The sequence below is a fragment of the Barbus barbus genome, assembly GCF_936440315.1.
Source record: "Barbus barbus genome assembly, chromosome: 15".
NCBI classification, from domain to species: domain Eukaryota; kingdom Metazoa; phylum Chordata; class Actinopteri; order Cypriniformes; family Cyprinidae; genus Barbus; species Barbus barbus.
The window spans coordinates 5,437,188-5,459,523 of NC_136743.1; the positions used below are offsets into that span (position 1 = coordinate 5,437,188).

General features: G+C 35.5%; 1 protein-coding gene across 42 annotated transcripts in view; it reads right to left on the reverse strand.

The window, feature by feature from the left end:
- LOC306881030 (muscleblind-like protein 1) overlaps positions 1–22,336 on the reverse strand; it is a 68,749-nt gene that overhangs the window by 13,624 nt on the left and 32,789 nt on the right. For all 42 annotated transcript variants that reach the window (XM_079434906.1, XM_079434886.1, XM_079434904.1 and 39 more), the window contains 2 exons: positions 1,350–1,520; positions 634–858 (listed from right to left, as the gene is read on the reverse strand). In XM_079434906.1, the coding sequence (XP_079291032.1) occupies positions 634–858; positions 1,350–1,520 (396 nt within the window). The remainder of the gene's footprint in view (positions 1–633; positions 859–1,349; positions 1,521–22,336) is intronic.

Sequence of the window (22,336 nt, forward strand, 5' to 3'; positions counted from 1 at the left end):
TAAAACATTTCACCAATATTGCATACCAACTTAGCTTGTTATTTTATAAATAGAAATAATGAATACATTAGCATATAATTAAGTATAATGTATTATATTCATATAATAAATTATATTAATAATAATATTTAAAAAAAAAACATACAACCTTCCATTTCCAGAGTGATTAAGTAATATCAGCCTTAATTTGTACTGCATTTCCCATCTTGGCTTGTTATTTGATTAATTGCATAAAAAAAAAAAAAACATAAATTAAACCCATATTTATTCCCAACAGGTGTGGTAGTGTAGCATACTACAGCTTCAAACACTTATTACCGCATACTACACGCTGTTGCACACAAGTACATTTTTAAAAGGAAACAGTAGGCAGTCTATAGTACACACTGTGCAGTTTGTAACATTATTTAATTCAACACATAGCCAGTATTATAGCACTTTCTCAGGTGGCGAGATGTGTTTTGTGGCCAGTGGTCAGCAGAGGGCAGCAGCCCCTTAATTTCTTCGTATAAGTATAGCTGTAACTTACTTACATGCACACAAATTAAGATTTAAATGTGTATATGTGTGATAGAGACAGAGATAGATATTGGCAGTGTGTCATGATGTGATGGATCTCTGGTGTCCTCATACCTCCAGTCGGTCTGTTCTGAGGAGTTTCTGGGCGGCCGCTGCTGAAGCGGACGGCACGGATGCCACAGGACTGCCCGCCATCAGCACAGATGCGCTGGGCAGCATCTCTGCGGACATCAGCCCAGGAGACACTGGGCCCAGGTACGGATTAAATGCAGCAGCGGCGGCTGCTGCAGCAGCTGCATTGGCATTGCTCGCAAGGCTTGGCGCAACCGAAAACATAGGCTGAAACAGACCGAAAATAACAATAAATGAAACTGATGTCGGGACACTGCTATAAATCGACTTTCTGTTTCTGTGACTTAGGCAAATAATAGAGTCAAGGCTCAAAAAATAAGCACTGTTATTTGACTATTATCCAGTACGTGGCAGTACATGATTTTGTGTTATTAGTTATTATTATTATTATTATTTTTCTTTGTTTTTAATAAGTGCATGGTCACAGTAGTTAATTCTTTATAGCATTAATATATATTAATATAACAATTTTTTGGGGCCAATGTATATATATATATATATATATATATATATATATATATATATATATATATATATATATATATATATATATCATAATAGAAACCTAATTTAGTACATAATAATAAAAGTGGCAAAGCATAAATAAACTTTAACAAACATTAGACTAACATTTACAGAAAATGCTTATGTATAGAAATGGCCTGATCTCTCTTGAGGCCACAAGAATGGAGCCTCACCATTGGCTGAAGCTGACTTCCTGGCATGATGGCATTGGCTAGATGCATCTGCTGGGCGATCATCGCCATGTTCTTCTGCTGGATCAGATTGTTACGGCCATTAATCTCCAGCTGCGTCTTCAGGTGAGGAGGAGGGTGCAGGTACTTACAGTTCTCTCTGGAACAACGACCCTGAGAATAATAGAGAGAGAGGAAGAACGTGAGGAGGAAATATATCTATTAAACCTCATGTTTTATCGTGATTTTACTGTTTTTATGTTGGAATCGTACATGTAAAAAAATAAAAGTCATTTAATTCAAGTACATTAATCATTTGTGATTTACTAAAACACACAAAATTAACAGAAACATCACAATTAAAATTCTTTTTTTTTTAATAAAAGCATAAATATATTGTCATCATTTTATCAACCTTGTATTTTTCAAAATTTGTTAATATATATATATACACACACACACACACACATATATGTATATATATACATATATATAATATTTTTAGGCAAAATTAATCTAATATTCATTTTGTGCGTGAACAAACCATTTAACCTCTTGTAATTAACCTAAATTCCTCAAATATCATATCACTTTCATTTAAGTTTAACTTTATTTTAAATAAATAAAACTAAAACTGAAATAAAAACCTATATAGACATAAGAAAAACAAAACGAAAGTACATATTAAGAAAAAAACAAAAAACAAAGAATACAAAAACTTAAATGAACTAATTAAAAATAATAATAATATTACGAACAGAAAATAAAAAATTAAAAGCAAATTCAAAATATAAAAAAATAAACTAAATAATGATGGTAAAATGACTCGTATAATATTGAAGTTTTATCCCTGTTTTAAACATGCACTTTTCACAAATTGGCAAAACACACAGTAGAAAAGTATAGTAACACAGATTAAGACAAACACCTAGTATGGGTGTATACTAATCATACAATGTTTGCATTTGAAAATGAACTACATTAAGACTGAATAGTAAATGGCATGCAACTGGCATCTCCAGTTCTGGTTCAACAGCAGATAGAGGGAACACCCTGTTCTCATTCCAGCTGACAGTATTGAGTGCACGGGAAAGCCCTCTGCTCTAATGCATCTGACCACAACCCGCAGCTGCTTTCAGCCCATGTGGAATCGGCCCTGACAGCCTGTCACTCAATTGATTAGCTGAGTATCGATTAAAGAGTCACATCAGTGCGAGAGAAATTCATCTGACGAGTTTATGGATCTACAGTAACCCGTGTGACCCCACCCCCGTCCACATACACTCGGATGATGAGTGTCTTTATCTGGGCTGCGTAGGCGAGTATGTCAGGACACCAGCCTTTCTAACGCAGCCGGTCATTAACCTGCTCTGATCTGACGCCTGTCGTCATGTCTGTCTGCTGCGACCAAAATAAAGCCTTTTTGCCAATTTCTGTGGTTAAATGTTCAATTATCTCTGCAGCCAGCACTTAAGGAGAGTGTTATGCAGTTGTGGTCAGTAGATGGATTTGGATAGCTATACAGGGCTAAAATCTTTCTGGAAAGTAAACTGACTTCTCTCCTAAACTCACAATGCCAAAAAATGCTTTTATGCAAAGCATTTACAATTGATAGAAGAGAATGCAGCAAACTGGAACTAGGTTTGCATAAACTAAAAACAAACACAAAACTACGTAAAACAAAGCACCATTTACTGTATAACTCCAATAATATATTTGTAACAATTATCAATTTGAATTACTATGAATTAAATGATATTATTAAATGATTTTTAAACTATTAAAATAAATAATATTTTATTTGTGGCATCTAATAATACAGCACAATCCAGTTTAGGTATTTTTGCTGTTTTTTTTTTAACTATAACCTGTTTTAATTTTAATTATATAATAATAATTTAAATAATAATTACAAGTTTTATGCATGTTTTATTAATTCTTTTAAAATGACTATGAAATACAGTGTTTTTGTATGAAATAAAAAAGACGTTATTTACAGTTATGACAGTAGTAGTAGATGCATAGTACAATAGACAATAAACCAAAAATTATAAAGTGTCTTTGAAAAGTTTGGGGTAAGTAAGATTTTATCATGTTTTTGAAACTCTCTTTGTTCACCAAGGCTGCATTTATTTGATAGAAAAATACAGTAATATTGAGACATATGACTGTCTTCTATTTCTATATATTTTTTTTAAATATAATTTATTCCTGTCATGAAAGATTAACAGTTAATGTTTTTGTAGAGACAATATAAATGTGTAGCACTTAGCGAGGGAAGTCGTGGCCTAATGGTTAGAGAGTCGGACTTGTAATCCAAAGGTTGCGGGTTCGAGTCTCAGGCCGGCAGGGATTGTAGGTGGGGGGAGTGAATGTCCAGCGCTCTCTCCACCCTCAATACCACGACTGAGGTGCCCTTGAGCAAGGCACCGAACCCCCAACTGCTCCCCGGGCGCCGCAGCATAAATGGCTGCCCACTGCTCCGGGTGTGTGTTCACTGTGTGTGTGTGTTCACTGCTGTGTGTGTGCACGTTGGATGGGTTAAATGCAGAGGACGAATTCCGAGTATGGGTCACCATACTTGGCAGTATGTCACTTCACTTCACTTTTACACCCATTTCAGCCAGACCAAGTCCATAATAAGTGTGGGACCTGTTAGACAAACACTGTGAGCGAGAGGTCAGGTCAGTCAATTCCAGGGGAAAATAGCAGGGAGTCAGATGTCCCTCAGCAGTATTACACACACAAACACACCCCTAAATGTTAAACCCTCTCTGGGTTTGTCTCCCTCCATTATCATACGCTGACAGGTATCATCAGTTCATCCTGGTCACTGATGATGTAAAAAGTGAAGATCTCCACCAGCTGCAAATACTGCTAATGAAGTTTCCCCAACACAAATAAACTAGGAACTTATCTATTACAAATCTTGATTTGACTAAACACCAGTCCAACAATCACATTTACACAACTCATTAGCCGTTTGGTAACATATGCATTCCAAAATAACATGCCAGAGCATTAAGATGATTATTTTTAGTCTAATACGAACACTTTGTATAACTGCTCAGTGATATGCCACAGAGACAGAGGCTAAAGCAGATAGCAGAACCTTCTGGAAGTGTGACGTAAGTTTGCGCTCCTATCTATGCAGCATGTAGAAAATAAATAAAACACACACATACTCGGCTGTGAGCCGGCCAATCAAAGAGTGTCTGGCTGGTATTCTGTGAGCTGAAGTTTCTACCATCTGTTTAAGTCATTAGTGAAGCTGGCCTCTGTGAAACAACACTGGGCTATGAGAAGATGAATACTCTGAACAAAACTCTCGGTCTTTAATTCCTTCTGTATTTCTGCTAATTTGATTCATGCAAGTGTCTCACACTAAAAAATACAGTTTTCTAATTCAATAGGCCCTTGCTAAATATCTTCAAATGTTACTACCTTAGCAACTGTTGCTGTTATTTATCATTTTTTTCAAATGTTCAAATTCATTATAATAATTATCCAAAATTGTGTTATATTATTTATTTAATAAATAATGTAATAATGGTTTTATTTATTGCAATTTGTTTTTCACACATTTAGACAATGATCAACTAATCAACAGTTAAAAATGCTATAAAAATGCTTTATTATTATTTATAATAAATTTATTTAATAATGTTGTATTTAATTATTACAATTTATTTCCCACACCTTTAGATAATGATCCACTAATTAACTTTACCAGCTTGTTAAAATATGATAAAATATATTAATTTATAGTATTTTTTTTTATTATTATTGTTATTCTTCTTCTTATTAACAAATAATTCAGTAATGCTTGTAATTATTGCAATTTGTTTACAACACATTTAGACAATGATCCATCAATCAGCATCATCAGCCTGTTAACAAATATTATAAAATGCTTTATTATTATTATATGAATTATTATTATATAATTTGTGTTTGTGTGTGTGTATATAAAGTATCACACATGAAGTCACTGACACTTAAAGGGATAGTTCACCCAAAAATGAAAATTCTGTCATCATTTACTCACCCTCAAGTAGTTCCAAACCTGTTTGAATTTCTTTGTTCTGCTGAACACAAAGGAAGATAATTTGAAGAAAGTTTGTAACCAGGCTGTTTTGGGGCACCATCGACTTCCATAGTAGGAAAAAAAATACTATGGAAGTCAATGGTGCCCCAGAACTGCTCTGTTTCCCACATTCTTCAGAATATTTTCCTTTGTGTTCAGCAGAACAAAGACATTCAAACAGGTTTGGAACTACTTGAGGGTGAGTAAATGATGACAGAATTTTCATTTTTGGGTGAACTATCAATTTAATATATGTCAGCACAGTCAAACCTTTGAAGGAAGTCAGATACAAATGTGAATGTGCGCAATGAAAATGTTTAAAGGATCTGTGTGTGTGTTTTATGCGGGTCTGTGCATGTTGAAGGGTGTGTGGGTGAGAACGTTCTGTGAAAGGTTTAACACGGCCCTACTGAGCATGTGCGAGAGATATTAGTACTGTACGCTCACTGACCTGCCGAGAGGAAGAGGAAAAAAGGAGGCAGGAGGGGAAAGAATGAGGAGAGAATCAAGTTGAAGGATAAAAGAAAGACGTGTTTATGGTAGGTAGCCGTACGTGTCAGGGCTAGCGGAGTCGAGTTACACTCACCCCATCTAACCCCACTCACCCCATCCCTAACCTTCTGCAGTACAGCAGCATCGGGGCTCAGGTCACATGACACACACATGTAAGGACAAGATTCATTTAACTAAAGAGCCATTCAGTGGGAGAAAATATTAGATCTAGAGTAGTGAGATCTGGAGCTCTTAACCAAACCTTAACTATTACTATTTCACAAAGATGTACTATTTTGACCTTCTGAGTAGCTGACCAGGTTTACATTTCACTGCAACTTGTGTTTTGTACATAACTGTGTGTGCAACAAATAGAAATCTTGACTTATGAATTACATTTAACCCCTAATTATTTTACTTTTTATAGTTGCAAACACTAAAACAATAGAAAATGTGAAACAATAATGAAAAAGAAAATATACAGTGGACCCCAAAAGTATTTAGATACTTTTGATATTAATATGAATAATGCATTCTTTTGTTGCATAATGCAAATGCATTTTTAAAGAATCAAGTACTAGGCAAAATCATCCTGATAAAATATAACAAAGCATAATTGATTTTATTACTTGGATTATCTATTGATTTACTTTATTTTGTTTAAATTCAATCATTGATTTTTGTCGCCTGCATTATTTTTATAAACTGCTGACTGGACTGAGTCATACAGAATTTTGTTACAATGATCTAATATAATTTTTTTTGAAGATTGATTCTTTTTTTTTAAATGTCTGATTATTCTGGCCTTGCTTGCATATACACATTAGAAAAAGAAAGAAAGAAAGAAAAAGAACATTATAAAAATGCACTATAAAACTACATTTCCAATTTCGAGTGAATATAGCTCTGTCTGGCAAGTTCATGACGCCCCTATCATAAGTGCTAATATTCCTTTTCATGTTTTTTTGCATGTGCTCTTTGTAGTTTTTTTATCACTGAGGTGAAAAACCTCAGTTGTGCATGGCAGGAAACGCATTTGAAACATGATCCTCAGTCAGAGTGCACTACAGACAGCCCTGTCAGTGAAATCAGAGAGAAAGTCATTCCTGATCGTCACTCGGCCTCCTGACAGCTGATGGAGAGAGAGAGAGAGAGAGAGGATGCAGTCTTTCCAGCACTGCTATGGCTGGACGTTTAGGTCACTGCTTGCATATGGCCACATATAAGCACTGAGCCAAAAAACAGAGGGTATGTTTCAATCACCTCAGATGTGGTTTCTATGCATATGCATACATTTACAGAAACACCATTAACACACATATAGTGAACAAGAAAACAAGAAGTGTCCTCTCATCCTTGTAAATTGGCTGACGTTCCCTTTTACAGCTGGACTAAAAATCAAAAGTCTCAATTCAGCCCATCTCAAGTTACAAAAGGTTTAGCTGACTGTACAAGGATAGGAGAGAATTTTAACCTTTAAACCCCTCTTATATCGCCAGTCTATAATCTATATCACCATATTAAATTAGCTTAGTTTTTAGTTGTTAATTATAACAGGACCATTTTAGTTTTGTGTTGTATCGTTCACTTGCACAGTAAACAAGATAAACGTCTGTTTTACAGCTGAATGTCCAAAATGTATCAAGATACTGTAGCATCACTGACATGGATAAAATTCCTAGCACTGATTAAATGTGTGTGAGTGTGTGTGATTTTAAGGGGATGGAGGAAGGTCTCATCCTCGTGTATAGTGTCAGCCGCTGCTGTCCCGCAGCAACAGAGTCCCTTTGTACTTGCACTGACTTACAGTTTACTGGCAGACGTGTTTTACAATGTGTGTGTGTGTGTGTGTCTAAGTGCTCAATAGTGATCTAACTATTTCCCCCTCATTCTCTGCCTGTATATTACTGAAATAAGTCTTACTCTCCATTTTCACTAATGAAGTGAATTAATTCTTATGGAAGCCCATTTCCTCCACATAAGAAAAATAAATCATGCTTTGGTAAACCATAATTTTTGACTTAATTTTGAAAAAGTCAAAATGATGACATAAAAGATTGAAATTCTGAGATAAAAGTAAATGTTGTGATTTTTTCTTTATTTCAAATTTTTGTCAAAATTTTGACATCTCAATTATGATTTAATGTCATCATTTTGAGTTTTATCTCATAATTGACGTCACATCTTATAATTTAGCTTTGTCATTTCTTGTCAATTTCAACTTTTGTTGATATAATAATAATTGTTTATTGTCTTATAATTTAAACTTTGCATGTCATAATTTTGATTTTTCTCATAATTGACTTAGTATCTGATAATCTTGCTTTGTCATTTATGACTTTTATCTCATAATTTAAACTTTTCGTCATAATTTTGACCCTTCATCTTAAAATTCGCTACATCTCATAATTTTGACTTTTATCTCATAATTGACTTAGAATCTTCTAATTTCGCTTTGTCATTTCTTGTCAATTTCAACTTTTGGTCATAACTAGGGTTTTTTTTGTCATGATTTTTGATGGCTTTTGTCTTATAATTTAAACTTTGCATGTCATAATTTAGACTTTTTAACTCATAATAGACTTGCTTTGTCATTTATGACTTTTATCTCATAATTTTGATTTTTAATCTCATAAATATGAACAAATGTCATAATTTAGACTTTTTATGTCGTATTAAGACTAAATTGTGCAATTTTGTCTATATCTCATCACTGACTCTGTATCTCATAATCTTGATTTGTATCATAATTTAAAGTATTTGAAACTTTTACATCTTGATTTTTTTGGTAATAATTATGATTTACCAAAACAAGTTTTACACCACATTCCTTAGAAAAGTGTAGTTCTCTTTTTCTGTGAAATGTTCATCTATTGCTTCATCTGTGACTACAGTTTTGTGGTTGACGGGGAAAGAGAGAGAGAAGCAGAGATAGAGTCAGATCTTGGTCAGCTGTCATGTTGGCTGTCTCTGCCAACTCTTTTCTTGTTAACAGTTTCTTTGCCTCTTTATTTTTTCTCGCTACACACCCCCCTCTGACACTGCCAAGGTTCTCACGGTGCACGTTTGTTGTCGTTGTCTCACGCCTGTCAAGATTTCCTTACACATTTCTCACGCGACACACGCCTGGCTCATCCGGAGGGAAAGGGTGGGGTCAAAGGTCATGAATCAGTCTGCAGTAATTAATGTAATTCGGATATGTGTACTTCCACTCAGAGATGTTTTTTTGTCTATCATGGTGGGGGACTTTTTCCACTGATTTCTATTGAGACAATAAAAGTTTCTATCCCTAAATTTAAAACAGGCTTGTGGGAGGGTTTCACACAAAAGCATTCTTGCACTTTCAGTCAGACATGAAGATCGTTGGCTGGCCCACATGTAGGCTATAACCGGCATACACATAGACGTTTAACTCTCTGTATGATTACCTTATCAGCGTGAGATTACGTGAATCTCAGTAACAGGATTAACAGTGTTCACAGTGGCTTTAGAGCGCTACAGCCGATTAGCAGCAATGTGAGCTGTCCAGTGTGACATAGGATTAGGATTATAATCACGGAATTATCCGTATAGTCTCCATGGGATTATCCGACCCTCCCTCCTTTACCCTCAAAGTCAGGGTGATCTCTTTCAGGTCCCGTGCAGGGCTCTCCCACAGATACTCATCTGATAATCTATCAAATTCAGCTGTGGTCTGCACTCTAAACACTTTTTATAGTTATTATTATAAGAGATGGAACATAAAAGGTATAAATATTTACAAAGTAAAAATACAAAGTACAAAATAAATTAAATAAAATACATACATGCTAGGGCTGAGCGATTAATTGCATTTGCGATGATATCGCGATATAAAAAACACCATTTTTCAACCGCAGAGGCTGCGATTACACTGCCACGTGACGCGAGAGTAAAGAGGTGTGCTCGACTTGAAGATCGATCGGTGTATGATATCAAAGTACAGCGAGAGAAAGAATAAGGAGACGCCCACTCTCTTATTTGATGAGACACAGCGATCGGTCTAGCTGCACTGCTTCAAGTCGAACACATCTAAGCAGTCTTCAGAGGAAGCATCAAGTTGGCACGCTTACATATCATACATATCATGCAGAATTGATGCGCTACATGTAAATTATATCCTTTGTTGTATTTTCCTGTCAAAATAACGGAGTTCCTTTGGAATTCTTCAGCTTTTAAGAACTGTCGGGTTTTCTGGTAGTGGGCGGGGCTAATGCACAAGCGGCAATCTCATTGGCTGGCGCTCACCTATTATCCTCCCTGTTTTGATTTCAGCGAATCAGTTTGTGCAAACGCAGACAACCTGATTAATATTCATGAACCCAGCAGCTCAATAATCCTTAGTGCATTTTATATTGTTCTTATTAGTAGTACAATTCATAGTAGTTTTACCCCCTTTTTTTAATTAGTTTCTTTTATAATGATGTAACTCAGTTACTGTTTGTAAGAAGTAACTAGTAATATAACTAATTACTTTTTTAAAGCAACGTGCCCAACACTGCATACTATACAATCATTTATTACTTGTCTTTGTTGAACAATACAGAATATAAAAAGCTTTAAACAATAATCGCATATTAAATCGCAATATTGGTAAAAAAAAAAAATCGCAATTAGATTATTTTCCAAAATCGTTCAGCCCTAATTCATGCATATATATATATACACACACACTGGTCAAATAAGCATATTAAAATGATTTCTGAATGATCATGTGACACTTAAGGCTGTAGTAATTGCTGCTGAAAATTCAGCTTTGCATTACAGGAATAAATAACATTTTAAAATATATTAAAATAGAAAACTGTTATTTTAAACTGTAATAATATTTGACAATATTTGCTGTATTTTTTTTATCAAATATTAGCAGCCTTGGTGGGCATAAAAACATTTAAAAATCTGATAAAACACTACATGGAATATTATATATCTCACAATGCAGTGTTCTAAATTTTCCATTTCCAGAGATATAAATGGAATGGAAGTAAATTGAAATTTGACTCATTATTTGATCAGACTGCCAAAAGTTAACAGATTTCTACACAAATTTGGACTAAAATTATTTTTCCGATATGATCCATTTTTATCCACTTGCTGGATAAAAAGTGCAACAAAGTGAGGTCATAGTGAGAATCATATTAACGTTATAATGTTTATTGTTGCATACCGCATACAATGTTATTTTAATATTATGTCATATAAACAGTTGTCAAATCATTATGTCAAATGAGACAACGTAGTCCGATGGTCGTTACCGCAAAATAAACTACCACAGCGATCCTGTTTCACTCCGAAGGGGTTTATTTTGGGATCTTGTGTCTTCTTAGTAAATAAACAAATGACATATTGATTTGAAATGATTTTGTACAGCCACGTGATACGAGAGACGTAAAACTAGCAAAAAAAAATCACTCAAATATAAAGTTTAACAGACATACAAAACCATTTACTGCAGAATGCAACGATTGACCAATTAAAATCAAGAGCTGTGTAATCAGTAGCTATATTCACCTTTACAGGCGTATATTATCAGAATCATAAACATAAAAAAAACAGACAAAAGCATTTCAAAAACGGACTCCTTTCCTCTCTCTTTCATCATTATTCCAGGGCTTTGATAATTGAATTCAGTGTTTTCAATCCTTTTTCATAAATACACATCAGAATGAGCTGGGCTTAGATGGAGGGCTCTGTTGCTAGGATACCATGACCATGACAGACACCAGGATTGTGCAAACAGTCTGCGGAGGGCTAGTCACATCTGTACCATCGCTTAAGAGCGTGTGTTTTGAAACACAACCTCAGAAATGCCTGTAATTAAATGCATTTCACCTATAATGTGATACCTCACAAACATAATTGTGCCTGCTAATGTGATATGGTGTGTGTGGCGCTCACTGCGCTAATGAATAATGCATTTCGGTGACCCCTCCCTCTTAAAGATTGATGCGTTGAGGCTGATGATGCATTTCCTTTCAATGAGAGCTTTGATGACTCAGCCCGTTCAGCTCTACAGGAAGTGCAGGGTCCACTCCCAGAGTTCACTAGAAGCTGAGTCACGTAGAGATGAAATCGCTAGGCAGGGTGTTCCTGATAAGCGTTCGAACTCTTTCCGGGGCCAATTTAGGTTTAAAACTCATATACATGTCCTCCAGTGCACGTGACTCCCAGAAAGCATTGCAGTTGAGGAAACTTTAAGTAATAGAGTGCGCTATGGTACTTTTTAGTGTAAATATTTTAATAGTGAGAGAAAGGGAGGGAGCCAGAATTAGATGATTTTGTTATGACACACTGGGACAGTATGTCAGATAAACAGTTTTCTCGGTCTGCTGGTCAGGTTCATGCTCTGTGTGTGTGTGTGTGTGTGTGTTAGATCCCAGTGCTGGCTTGTTTCTATGGCGTGATCCAGGAGTGAAAACGTCCTCTGTGGATTTACTGCGCTCATGTTTATGCTTTCAAACAGTCATTTATTCTCTAATGAATGCCCAGTGTGTCTGTGTGTTCTGTGAGTGTACATTCCATGAGCGTGTTACTAACAGTGGTTGCATTGGCCGCTCTGTCTCCATACATGGTGAAACGGGTTCAGTCCCGTTCTCTAGTGCTTGTTGAGTGTGTTGAACTGGATCACATTTGTTGAATGTTACGACACTCACAGGACCACTCAGTGATCGATCTATCTATTGATCTTTCATTTTAAGTATCAACTTTCCTTAGATGTTTCTCTTAAAATGATATTGTAGAAAAAACTGAAATAAATGAACCAAAGTGAGAGAACTGAGTTTTTAGTGTAGCACAGTCCATATAATTAGAAATGAGTTCATGTTGAAATCTCAGAATTTGGTATCATGCCAAATCTGAGCAAGTTTGAGACATAATTATCACTATTCATACACTACCTCAAAAAATAATAATAAAAAAAACTGCATAAAAGGCTGCACTAATCTGTTTGCTGTCTGGGAGAAATAATTGAGATATTAAAGAGATCTCATTAATTTCACGACTGAGTAATCTAACAGCTGGAGCCATATATTAGTATCTCTAAGTTCAGTAGCAGAATAATGTTTAGCTTTAATTTTTAATAGGCGTTTAGTGTAGTAAAACCCTGACGAGAGGGTTGTGTGTAACGAAATGTAAACAGAGCGAGAAAAAGACCCTCAGAGTGTCAGACTTTGGAATGTAAGCTTGGTGTCAAAGATAGCCATATACAGAGAGAGCGAGTGAGCACACACACACACACACACACACTCGAGTTGATACGGGGTCAGAGATGACGTGAGCTTTAAAAGCTGTGAGTGTGTGCAACATGAGATTGACCCGGCCGCCATGATGACTTCTGTAGAAGCTGAGAGAGTTTGGCTGAGTGCTGGAGCCGTATTCCAAAGCGCTGAGGTCTTCAGACGCAGAAGATCAGCTCCTATAAACAGGCGAATGATGGTATTTGGATCCCAGGCTACAAACTCCCTTAAGAAACTTCCCCACTAACTAAACCGTCCAAAACAAGACAAGAACAACAATTATTTATTGAATGTTGATCTGTAAGAAAGGCCAGAGGAAAACTTTTATTGCTCAGTGGTTGCTCGCTCTAAGCACAGGACTAGATTTTTGTTTCTGTATCAAATTTTCCATAAAGTTTCTTGGGAAAAATTAAAAAGACAAATTTGACCAAATAATACAATATAAGGATTTGACATGAATGTAGAAAAATGTAAAGACATAGCTCTGTCTTTTTTGGGAATAAGTTATTTTTGCATTATTTACTACAGTATTTGTTCATAATTTGTATTGCCTTTAATTTGTTTATATTTTCAGTTCATTTTCATTTTACTACGTTTTACTTTATTTTTACATTTCTTTACATTTTATAATGTAGTTTGTATTATTAGTTTGTATTTTTTCATGTAATTTTTTTTTTTGTAGTTATTTTTGTATTTCAAATTAAACCTCAGTTATTTGCCAGGACGACATTTTAATTTAATTTAATTTAATTGTATTTTATAATTCTCTGTTTTTAGACTTAGTTCTAATAAACAATAACACTTCAAATCAACAGGCTCTTTAAACGAGGTCCAGTTAACCTACAAAACAAGGTAATTGCACAGAAATGGGCTGGCAACCATTTTTTGTTTAGAAAAAGAGATTACCATGAGAAACAATTAAGATATTAAATAGGCGTTGTATGTCATTTTTCTTTCCTAGGTGTATCAAGCTAGTGGGAGAGAACATATTGAACGTATACAGAAATAATCATAGGCGTTGAGCCAATTTGAAAAGAGGGCAAACAGGAACATTTAGCCATGTGTCTCTGCTATAGAATCACAGCTGCCTTCATTTAAAGGAAAACAATGTGTAAAACCATCTAGGAAGAAACCTCTGAATTAGTTACCATTTGGCATCTTTAGTCAAGAAAATCCAGATTAAATCATTTGCTGCCAGGATTAAGTCCATTAGCTGTGAGAAATCTTTGCTAATGGATTTGCAGACTGCAGTTGCTATAGTCACATTACAATGCAAAGTACTTAAAAGGCAATTAACATCTGCTTTATGTCAAAAAATGTCAAAGTCACATGTTAATGTCGAGCGACATCACTGTACACAGTATAGCATTCACCAGAGACTCAGGCTTCCACACCTCACCATTGAAAACACATCCCAAATATCCTCTCTTCTCAGAATCTCGTCTTTGAAATTTCATTCTTCTGAAGTCCTCATGCTATGCCTTGATCTGTTTGTCTTCTCTTTGGACGAGGATCAGTTTTTAAGGGCAGGGCAGGTTCATGCTTGATGGATGAATGCTAAGGCTAACCTGAAAGGTTTACATTTCACTGCTGGTTATACTCTGTATAATTGTGTATGTGACAAATAAAAAATCTTGAATCTTGAAAGGTCCTTACAACTAAATAGGTTCAGGTATAAAGCTGAAGTGAGTTGTATTTATGTAGCTCCTCGCAGCAATATGAGCTCAACCAATGATGTGAGGTTGGGGACGGACCATCTGTCAGTTTAACCAATGGCAAATGGGGAAACATGTTCGAAAACAACAATTTCAACAAGTTTTGTGATACTAGTGGCACAAAATTTCAAATTTAAAAAAATTATCATGTGACATTCCAATATGCTGATCTGGTGCTTAAGAAACATTAATTATTATTATTATCAATGTTGAAAACACTTGTGCCGATTAATATTTCAGAATTCTTTGATGAATAGAAAGCTCAAAATAACCACATTTATTTAAAATAGATGTCTTTGGTAACATTATAAAAGTTTTACCATCGTTGATCAAATTAATGCATCCATACTGAATAAAAGTTATTAAATAATAAACAATTTCTTTAAACTTAATGACTCCAAACTTTTGAACAGTAGTGTATTTGTGAGTAATATAATGTAGGATAGCTATATATTTTCCCAGTCATAATATTGAGGTGATGTGTATATCATTTTAGTTGGAATATTTTTTTTTTACTTAAAACATGAATAATATTACATTATATATGTTAATTAAAATAGCTGAAAATGAAAAAATATCAAATTAATTTTTTTTATATTTTATGTTGTACACGTCGAACCTGCAGACTAAATTAATTACATTTATTAATGATAATTATAAATAAATCTGCCATGTAATTCAGTTCATTAGACTAAATGTAGTTTGTAGGCAACAAATAAACCAGAATTCAATTGAAGCGCGGTTGCAGGTGTACAAATATCGTCTAATTTTACATCGGCTTTGAACATCCTGTTTAGCGTTCAGATTTGTTCTGTGTGACTGAACAAGGTCAAAGGAGCGCTCGTAACCAGCAAACGTTAAACTGGGTAGATCCCTCTGGCACGTTGCATAATATTTGCACTAATCGGAGCCAAAATGGAGAGATAAGCGTTAAATGGGAGTGCTGGTCCTCTCTACTACTGGTTGATCTCAACTTCACCTCTGTCTTGTAGGATTGGAGCTCGAGAGGACTGCTGGGAAGGGAAAGCTTATTGGACTATATTCAGTCAAATGATTTGCATGATATGTAAATGCACTGTTGAAAGCATAGACACTTATTTGTGTTGCGTTTCTGGGTGAGTGTGTGCGTGTGTGTCTGCACCAGTGTGTTTTAGATGCCTGGTCATGTGATACCTGTTCTAATTATATCATCTAAAAGAAGGCCATCCACGGTCTGCTCTAATCGTTAAGCTGTGAGCTGCCCTCATAAAGCAGTGACATACATAAAACCACTATATGAAACAGATTTAACATTTATAATGTGACGTACACTGACATTCAAAAGTTTGGGGTTGTTTGTAAGATTTGTTAATGTTTCTGAAATGTGTCTAAAATTAGCGATATTAAATATGACAAAACCATTTTTATACTTCAAAGTTACAAATGCATTGCACACAAGTCAGGGACATTTACTGTACATGGCATCAAATTGTTTTTTGGCCCATTTGGTCCGTTTTGACCCACACTTAGATCTTCCTGCTTCTCTGTTCCTACCAAAACCTTTGCAGTGGCCATCTTGGCTCTGTGAGCCATATGGCTGGTCTGTTTCTTGTTAGAGATTAAGAAACTGGCCAGCCGGCTCAAACATCTCTCACTCACGCCAGCTTCACTCACAAGCCACTTTTCCACTCTATGATCTTCCATTTCGCTTGGAGCAAAAGTGTAAAACAACACCAAATTCATAGCTGTTCCTCTCTCTCTGAAAATCACTTATTTTTTACAGGTTCTTTTCGCCTTCATATTAAAGCTCTTCTTTTCTGTCGGTTTTATTTACATCATTTGTTATCGCGTTCGCTCTTTCTCTCTGTCAGTCTGGCAATATTTATACAGGCAGAGATACAGATCTATCATTCTGTCAGATGGAAGGATGATAGATAAAGCTGAGCAGTGTGTCTGGACTTTGGCCCATGGCAGTCAGCGTCAGCAGCCTCACAGTGTGCTTTTCATCCAGCCAGCCCGATTCAACATGGTCAGAAGAGCTGTTACACACACACACACACACACAAGACAATGTTCTTCTGTCCACATCTGCACTGAAATAATTTCTTTAGATCTTTACCTCTCTTTCTCTCTCAAACACACACATGCACATGAGGCCAGCACTAGATTCACGACGCTCACTGGCCTTTATTCCCAGTAGATCTTCTCATACGACTCCAGTCGCCTGATGCAAAACACGTGTTCATAGTTCATCTGTTTTTCACTCTTCCTCCTTTACAAAGCAGTACTGTGGCTCTACCAGAGCTCTGGGGTATGATGGGATATATTATTAATTGCAACAAATTATCTTGCCCTTTATATCACCCTTTACGGTGATATAAGTGTGATATATTTTATAGAATAAATTAAACCTGCAGTCCGTAACTTTTGCCTCTTTGTCGCCATCTCTGTTTGAAAACCTGGAATTGCAGTTTCTTGTGGAATCATCTTCCGTGCGTGTGGTTGTGATCCGGTGTTCCGGCTTGGCTCCAGCACGGATGAATCTAATGTTTTGAGGTGAATGTGTAGTTGTTAGTCACTGCACCAGTGTGGATATTTACTGTACTTCGCAATCACAGATTCTAGCCTATGTCTTGGAATATATGACTCAAATAAGAATTTTCACTGTATATTGCCATCTGAACAAGTAACAAGTCTGCCAAGTTCGTTCTGCCCAATTGAGGAAAAAAGCATTACAATAAATCGCGCTACCACTGGTGATTTAATCTAAAGATCAGTTAGCTCATATCACATCTAACTGTGCAAAGTATTATCATTGTTATACTTTGTTCTCAAAGTATTAATGTTCACAACATCAGCATTACATGACTATGAGTATAGTATGTATTAGCGTGTAGATTTCAATTTCTGTACAGTCTAATCTCTAATTGTCATACTATTCAAATTTCATATTAAGAAATTCTTTTAACCCAAAAAGCAAACTATTCTGCCTTCCAACTGGTTTTCTTTAAAATACAAATCTTGTGTAATCCCAAACTATCTTTAATCAGAAGCACATTTAAAACTGGAATATAATTTCATTTTATTCACATGTGTTTCATAAACACATAATCCTTTCTGGATTACAATCCACTATCAAAATGGTACATTTAATTATTGTAGCTGCTGTGTGAAAACGCTATAAGCGATCCTCCACCTGCAGGATCCTCACGTGCGATAGCCTACTAGCCGGGAAAACTTCTTTATGTTTACCGACGTGACGTAATGACGCAGTGCCATGCTCGAATTTCCCGAGAAAACCTACCCGTACCACTCAAATTAGAAAACATTATAAGCTAACCGTTGTGAATCGGGCTAAAGTAAGGCGATAGGTTTGAACACTGGCTGGTTATGTACTCTCTCAAATATTGATTTCGGATCATTTTTAACCAAAAAAGGTTACGGACTGCATCTTTAAACACTATAAATAGCTATAATATAATAAAATATATTATTGTGTAATACATTAAAAGAAAATACAAGATTAATATAAGGTAAATACACTGCTATTCAAATGTTTGGGATCAGATTTTTTTTAGGAAATTAATACTTTTATTCAGCAAGAAAGCATTAAATTGATCAAAAGCGAAGCGAAGACACTTATAATGGTTACCAAAGGTTTCTATTGAAAAACAAAAATGCTGTTCTTTTGAACTGTATAGTTATCATAGTTATCAAACAATCCTGAAACAATGTATCATGGTGCCCACAAAAATATTATACAGAAGTTTTCATAAACATCAGATTTGTCATCACAGAAAGAAATTAGATTTCAAAATATATTAAAATTTAATATTTCACAAAATGAATGTTTTTTTGATGATAAATGCAGCCTTGGTGAGCATAAGAGACTTCTGTCAAAAACATTTAAAGAAAAATCTTACTGACCCCCAAATTTTGAACAGTAATGTATCATACAAAATATAATATCATATAATATGCAAATTAATAACTACTATGGTTTGGTATTACTCCCATATTCATTTACTGTTGTATTTACATACCATTTGATGGAAAAAAAAAAAACAATGAATGAATGTGTGAAAAAAAAAAGGAATTATTTTCATGGTAATGTCCAAAAACCTGCAGTACGTTTTTGTAAATGCTGTATATTTGTTGAAAGTGTCTCGACTACTGCATGTGTCCAATATAAACAAACGTACGTACGTGTGTGTGTGTGTGTGTGTGTGTGTGTGTGTGTGTGTGTGTGTGTGAATGAGTGAGTGAGTGAGAGTGTGTGTGTGTATCTGTGGAGGGGAACACCTGAAACATTGCCAAGGTTTCCCAGCAGACCTGAGATTTAGCTTGAACCCCCCCGCCAGTGTGTGTGTGTGTGTGTGTGTATTTGCTTTTCTCCTGCCATGTAAAAATAGATGGAAAATTACAAAGTGGCATTCCCTACTGCTCTGGAAGGAAGTGGTCATGCACACACACACACACACACACACACACACACACACACACACACACACACACTTACAGTACGTGGAGCTGTTTGCAAAGTCCTGGCGCTACAAATTAACACCTAATAAACTCATAGCTGATGTTTTTTATATTTCAGCAAATTTAATCATTTTAATAATTCAGCACATGTGGTCTTTTCAATATTTAAATATATTTAGTCATTTTTAATAATTTAGTAGCTCCACACTAAGCCAAACACTGGATGACATGAACCAGAGTAATGGATTAGTGAAACTTCACAAAAGCTCATTCTGGACAGATGTGACATAGGCATTAATTCATTTATCAAAGCATAAGGCGTAAACTGGAATAACCTTTTAGACATGCTTGCTCATATGTTGGCTTAGATGGTTTGCAAAACTCATTTCATTTGCACTACGGACATGAATGATATGTCAGATTATTGAGAAAACTAAAACAAAGTCTTTGATGGAAGATAAAAAGGGGGGAAAACCCATGAAGGACAGACATCACAAACACAATAACAGACAACTAGAGATGGGAAAACACACATAACAACATAACCTATATATATACATACATACATACATACACATTTATTTTTATAATTTATGTAATTTATTTATATATAATTTTTACTCTTTTTGGATTTATTTTAAGTTATACGTTATATATGTAATTTTTTAAGATACTTGTTTTACTTTATATAAAATATGATAATTAAAAACTTAAATGCAAAAATGTTAATTACTTAATTATATTTAATGCTATTAATTAAATAAAAATAGCAACACTTATAAAATTTGCATTAGCAGTGTTTAATTTTTTTTTCGTATGGAATTACAAAAAGGACAAATTAACAATTGTCCATCGCTTAAAATATCTTGTCATAACACAATAATGTTTTCCCTCTGTAAACACCAAAACAACTGATGTATCCAAATGGAAGAAAGTTGCGAGAACCCTAGTTTCTTCTGCTAGGCATTACAGACTTCTCTGTCTTTGTTGACTCAGACTTTCTGAGAGGGCCAGTGTTGGGGTCCGCACTGATGGATGTGATTTTTGGTGTTATTAGAGGGAAAAGCAGAGGGCTCATGGAGGAGGATCAGACCTCTGTGGAGTTATTGGCTGGTATCAGGCTGTTCATCATGAAGGATTTGGATCTGAAGAGAGCAAATACTCCGTTCAGACCTCAGGATGGGAAACGGGAATGACAGAAACACACGCATTAGGTTCTGCGAGCGGCCTCTCTCTGTATATATTATCTCATATTTTGGGGATTTGTACTATTACGAGTGGCTTTGTGCTGAATAGTCGAAAGGTTTAAAAATACAATATATCCATATAATTATCAACATTACATGAAAAGCGCAATCATGACTGCCAAATCACCAGAACCTTCAGTTTTGAGAGCTTAATGTCCTCTTACTCATCCAGGCTCGGGTTCTGGTGGTTTCAGAGCGCGTAAGCGGTACTGAGTGTCTCTTTGTCTCGACCAAATGAGGAACTGAACCAAAACTGCAGAAAAGAGCCGAGACCTCAGCCTGCCTTGTCCAAACATCAGAGATTCAGTGTGTTATTACAAGGCAGCAAAGCACAGAATAACCAGTTTATGTTTAGTCTTCTTCTGTGAGACCTGGATTTGAACATTGTCGAAATGTTTTGAAACTTTGAGAGTTTGCAGAAACTTCTCTATGCAAAACATTTAGGATTCCTATCATATAAAGGTCAAGGCTTATTCTTTTTGTGACAATGATAATCAGTTTTGATAACAATCATGACAACAATGCTTGTGTGTTACCATGGTCCTCCCCTAAGTATTGTGGTCTAAGAAATTCCCATATAAAAATCCCTGCGCTTTACAGTGCAGTGGATTTACATTTTTATATAGTGTGTGGAATGTTCATGTTGGCATCCAACGTAAGTAGGAAGAAGGAATTTACAGCTAAAGCCTGCTCTGTGTCATTCTGATGTAAAACACTCAGCCATTTATACAGCCAGATAATATGGAAACTAATCTGGCTTATTTTCATGCTCATAAAAGTGCTATTTGACTAGTAAAATGAGTAAACTAGTAAAACCTGGTAAAAATGTATAATTAATGAATGAATAAGTCAAGAATATTTGCATTAAAAGGGAAGCATTTCTTAAAACCAAAAATTGCTGTGGCCTAGTAGTTGGCGCACATGATATGACACATTAAAGAGATAGTTCACCCAAAAATGAAAATTTGATGTTTATCTGCATATCCCCAGGGCATCCCAGATGGAGGTGACTTTGTTTCTTCAGTAGAACACAAACAAAGATTTTTTAACTCAAACCGTTGCAGTCTGTCAGTCATATAATGGCAGTCAATGGTAAAAAAAAACATACACAGACAAAACCAAATAGTAGTAGACGCATGTGCGGAAGCGATCTAAACAATAAGTGACGTATACGCACGACAGATCGCTTCCGCGCATGCGTCTACTACTATTTGGCTGTCTGTGTATGTTTTTTTTTACTCTCCATGCATACGTCTACTATGCCAGAGCACGTTGACGCGTCACGCGCCGGCTGTTGTGATCGCACTCAGGACAGTTGGACAATGCGGTGGATCAGAGGTAAGAAATTATATATATACTTTCTTGCACAGACCGATTGTTTCGTGTCTTTAGACCTCAATGTATCGTCACGAGCCGCAGGGTTTAATTTGGTTTTGTCTATGTATGTTTTTTTTTACTCTCAAAGCTGTGGGTCCCATTGACTGCCATTATATGACTGACAGACTGCAACAGTTTGAGTAAAAAAATCTGTTTGTGTTCTACTGAAGAAACAAAGTCACCTCCATCTTGGATGCCCTGGGGGTAAGCAGATAAACATCAAATTTTCATTTTTGGGTGAACTATCCCTTTAATCCTGTTCATGTGGGCAACATCTTAAATTTTTGCTTCTCTTCCTGCTCTGCCTTTTCTGTCCTTTCTCAAACATGGTCATAAAAAGAATGTGTCAAAAATGTTC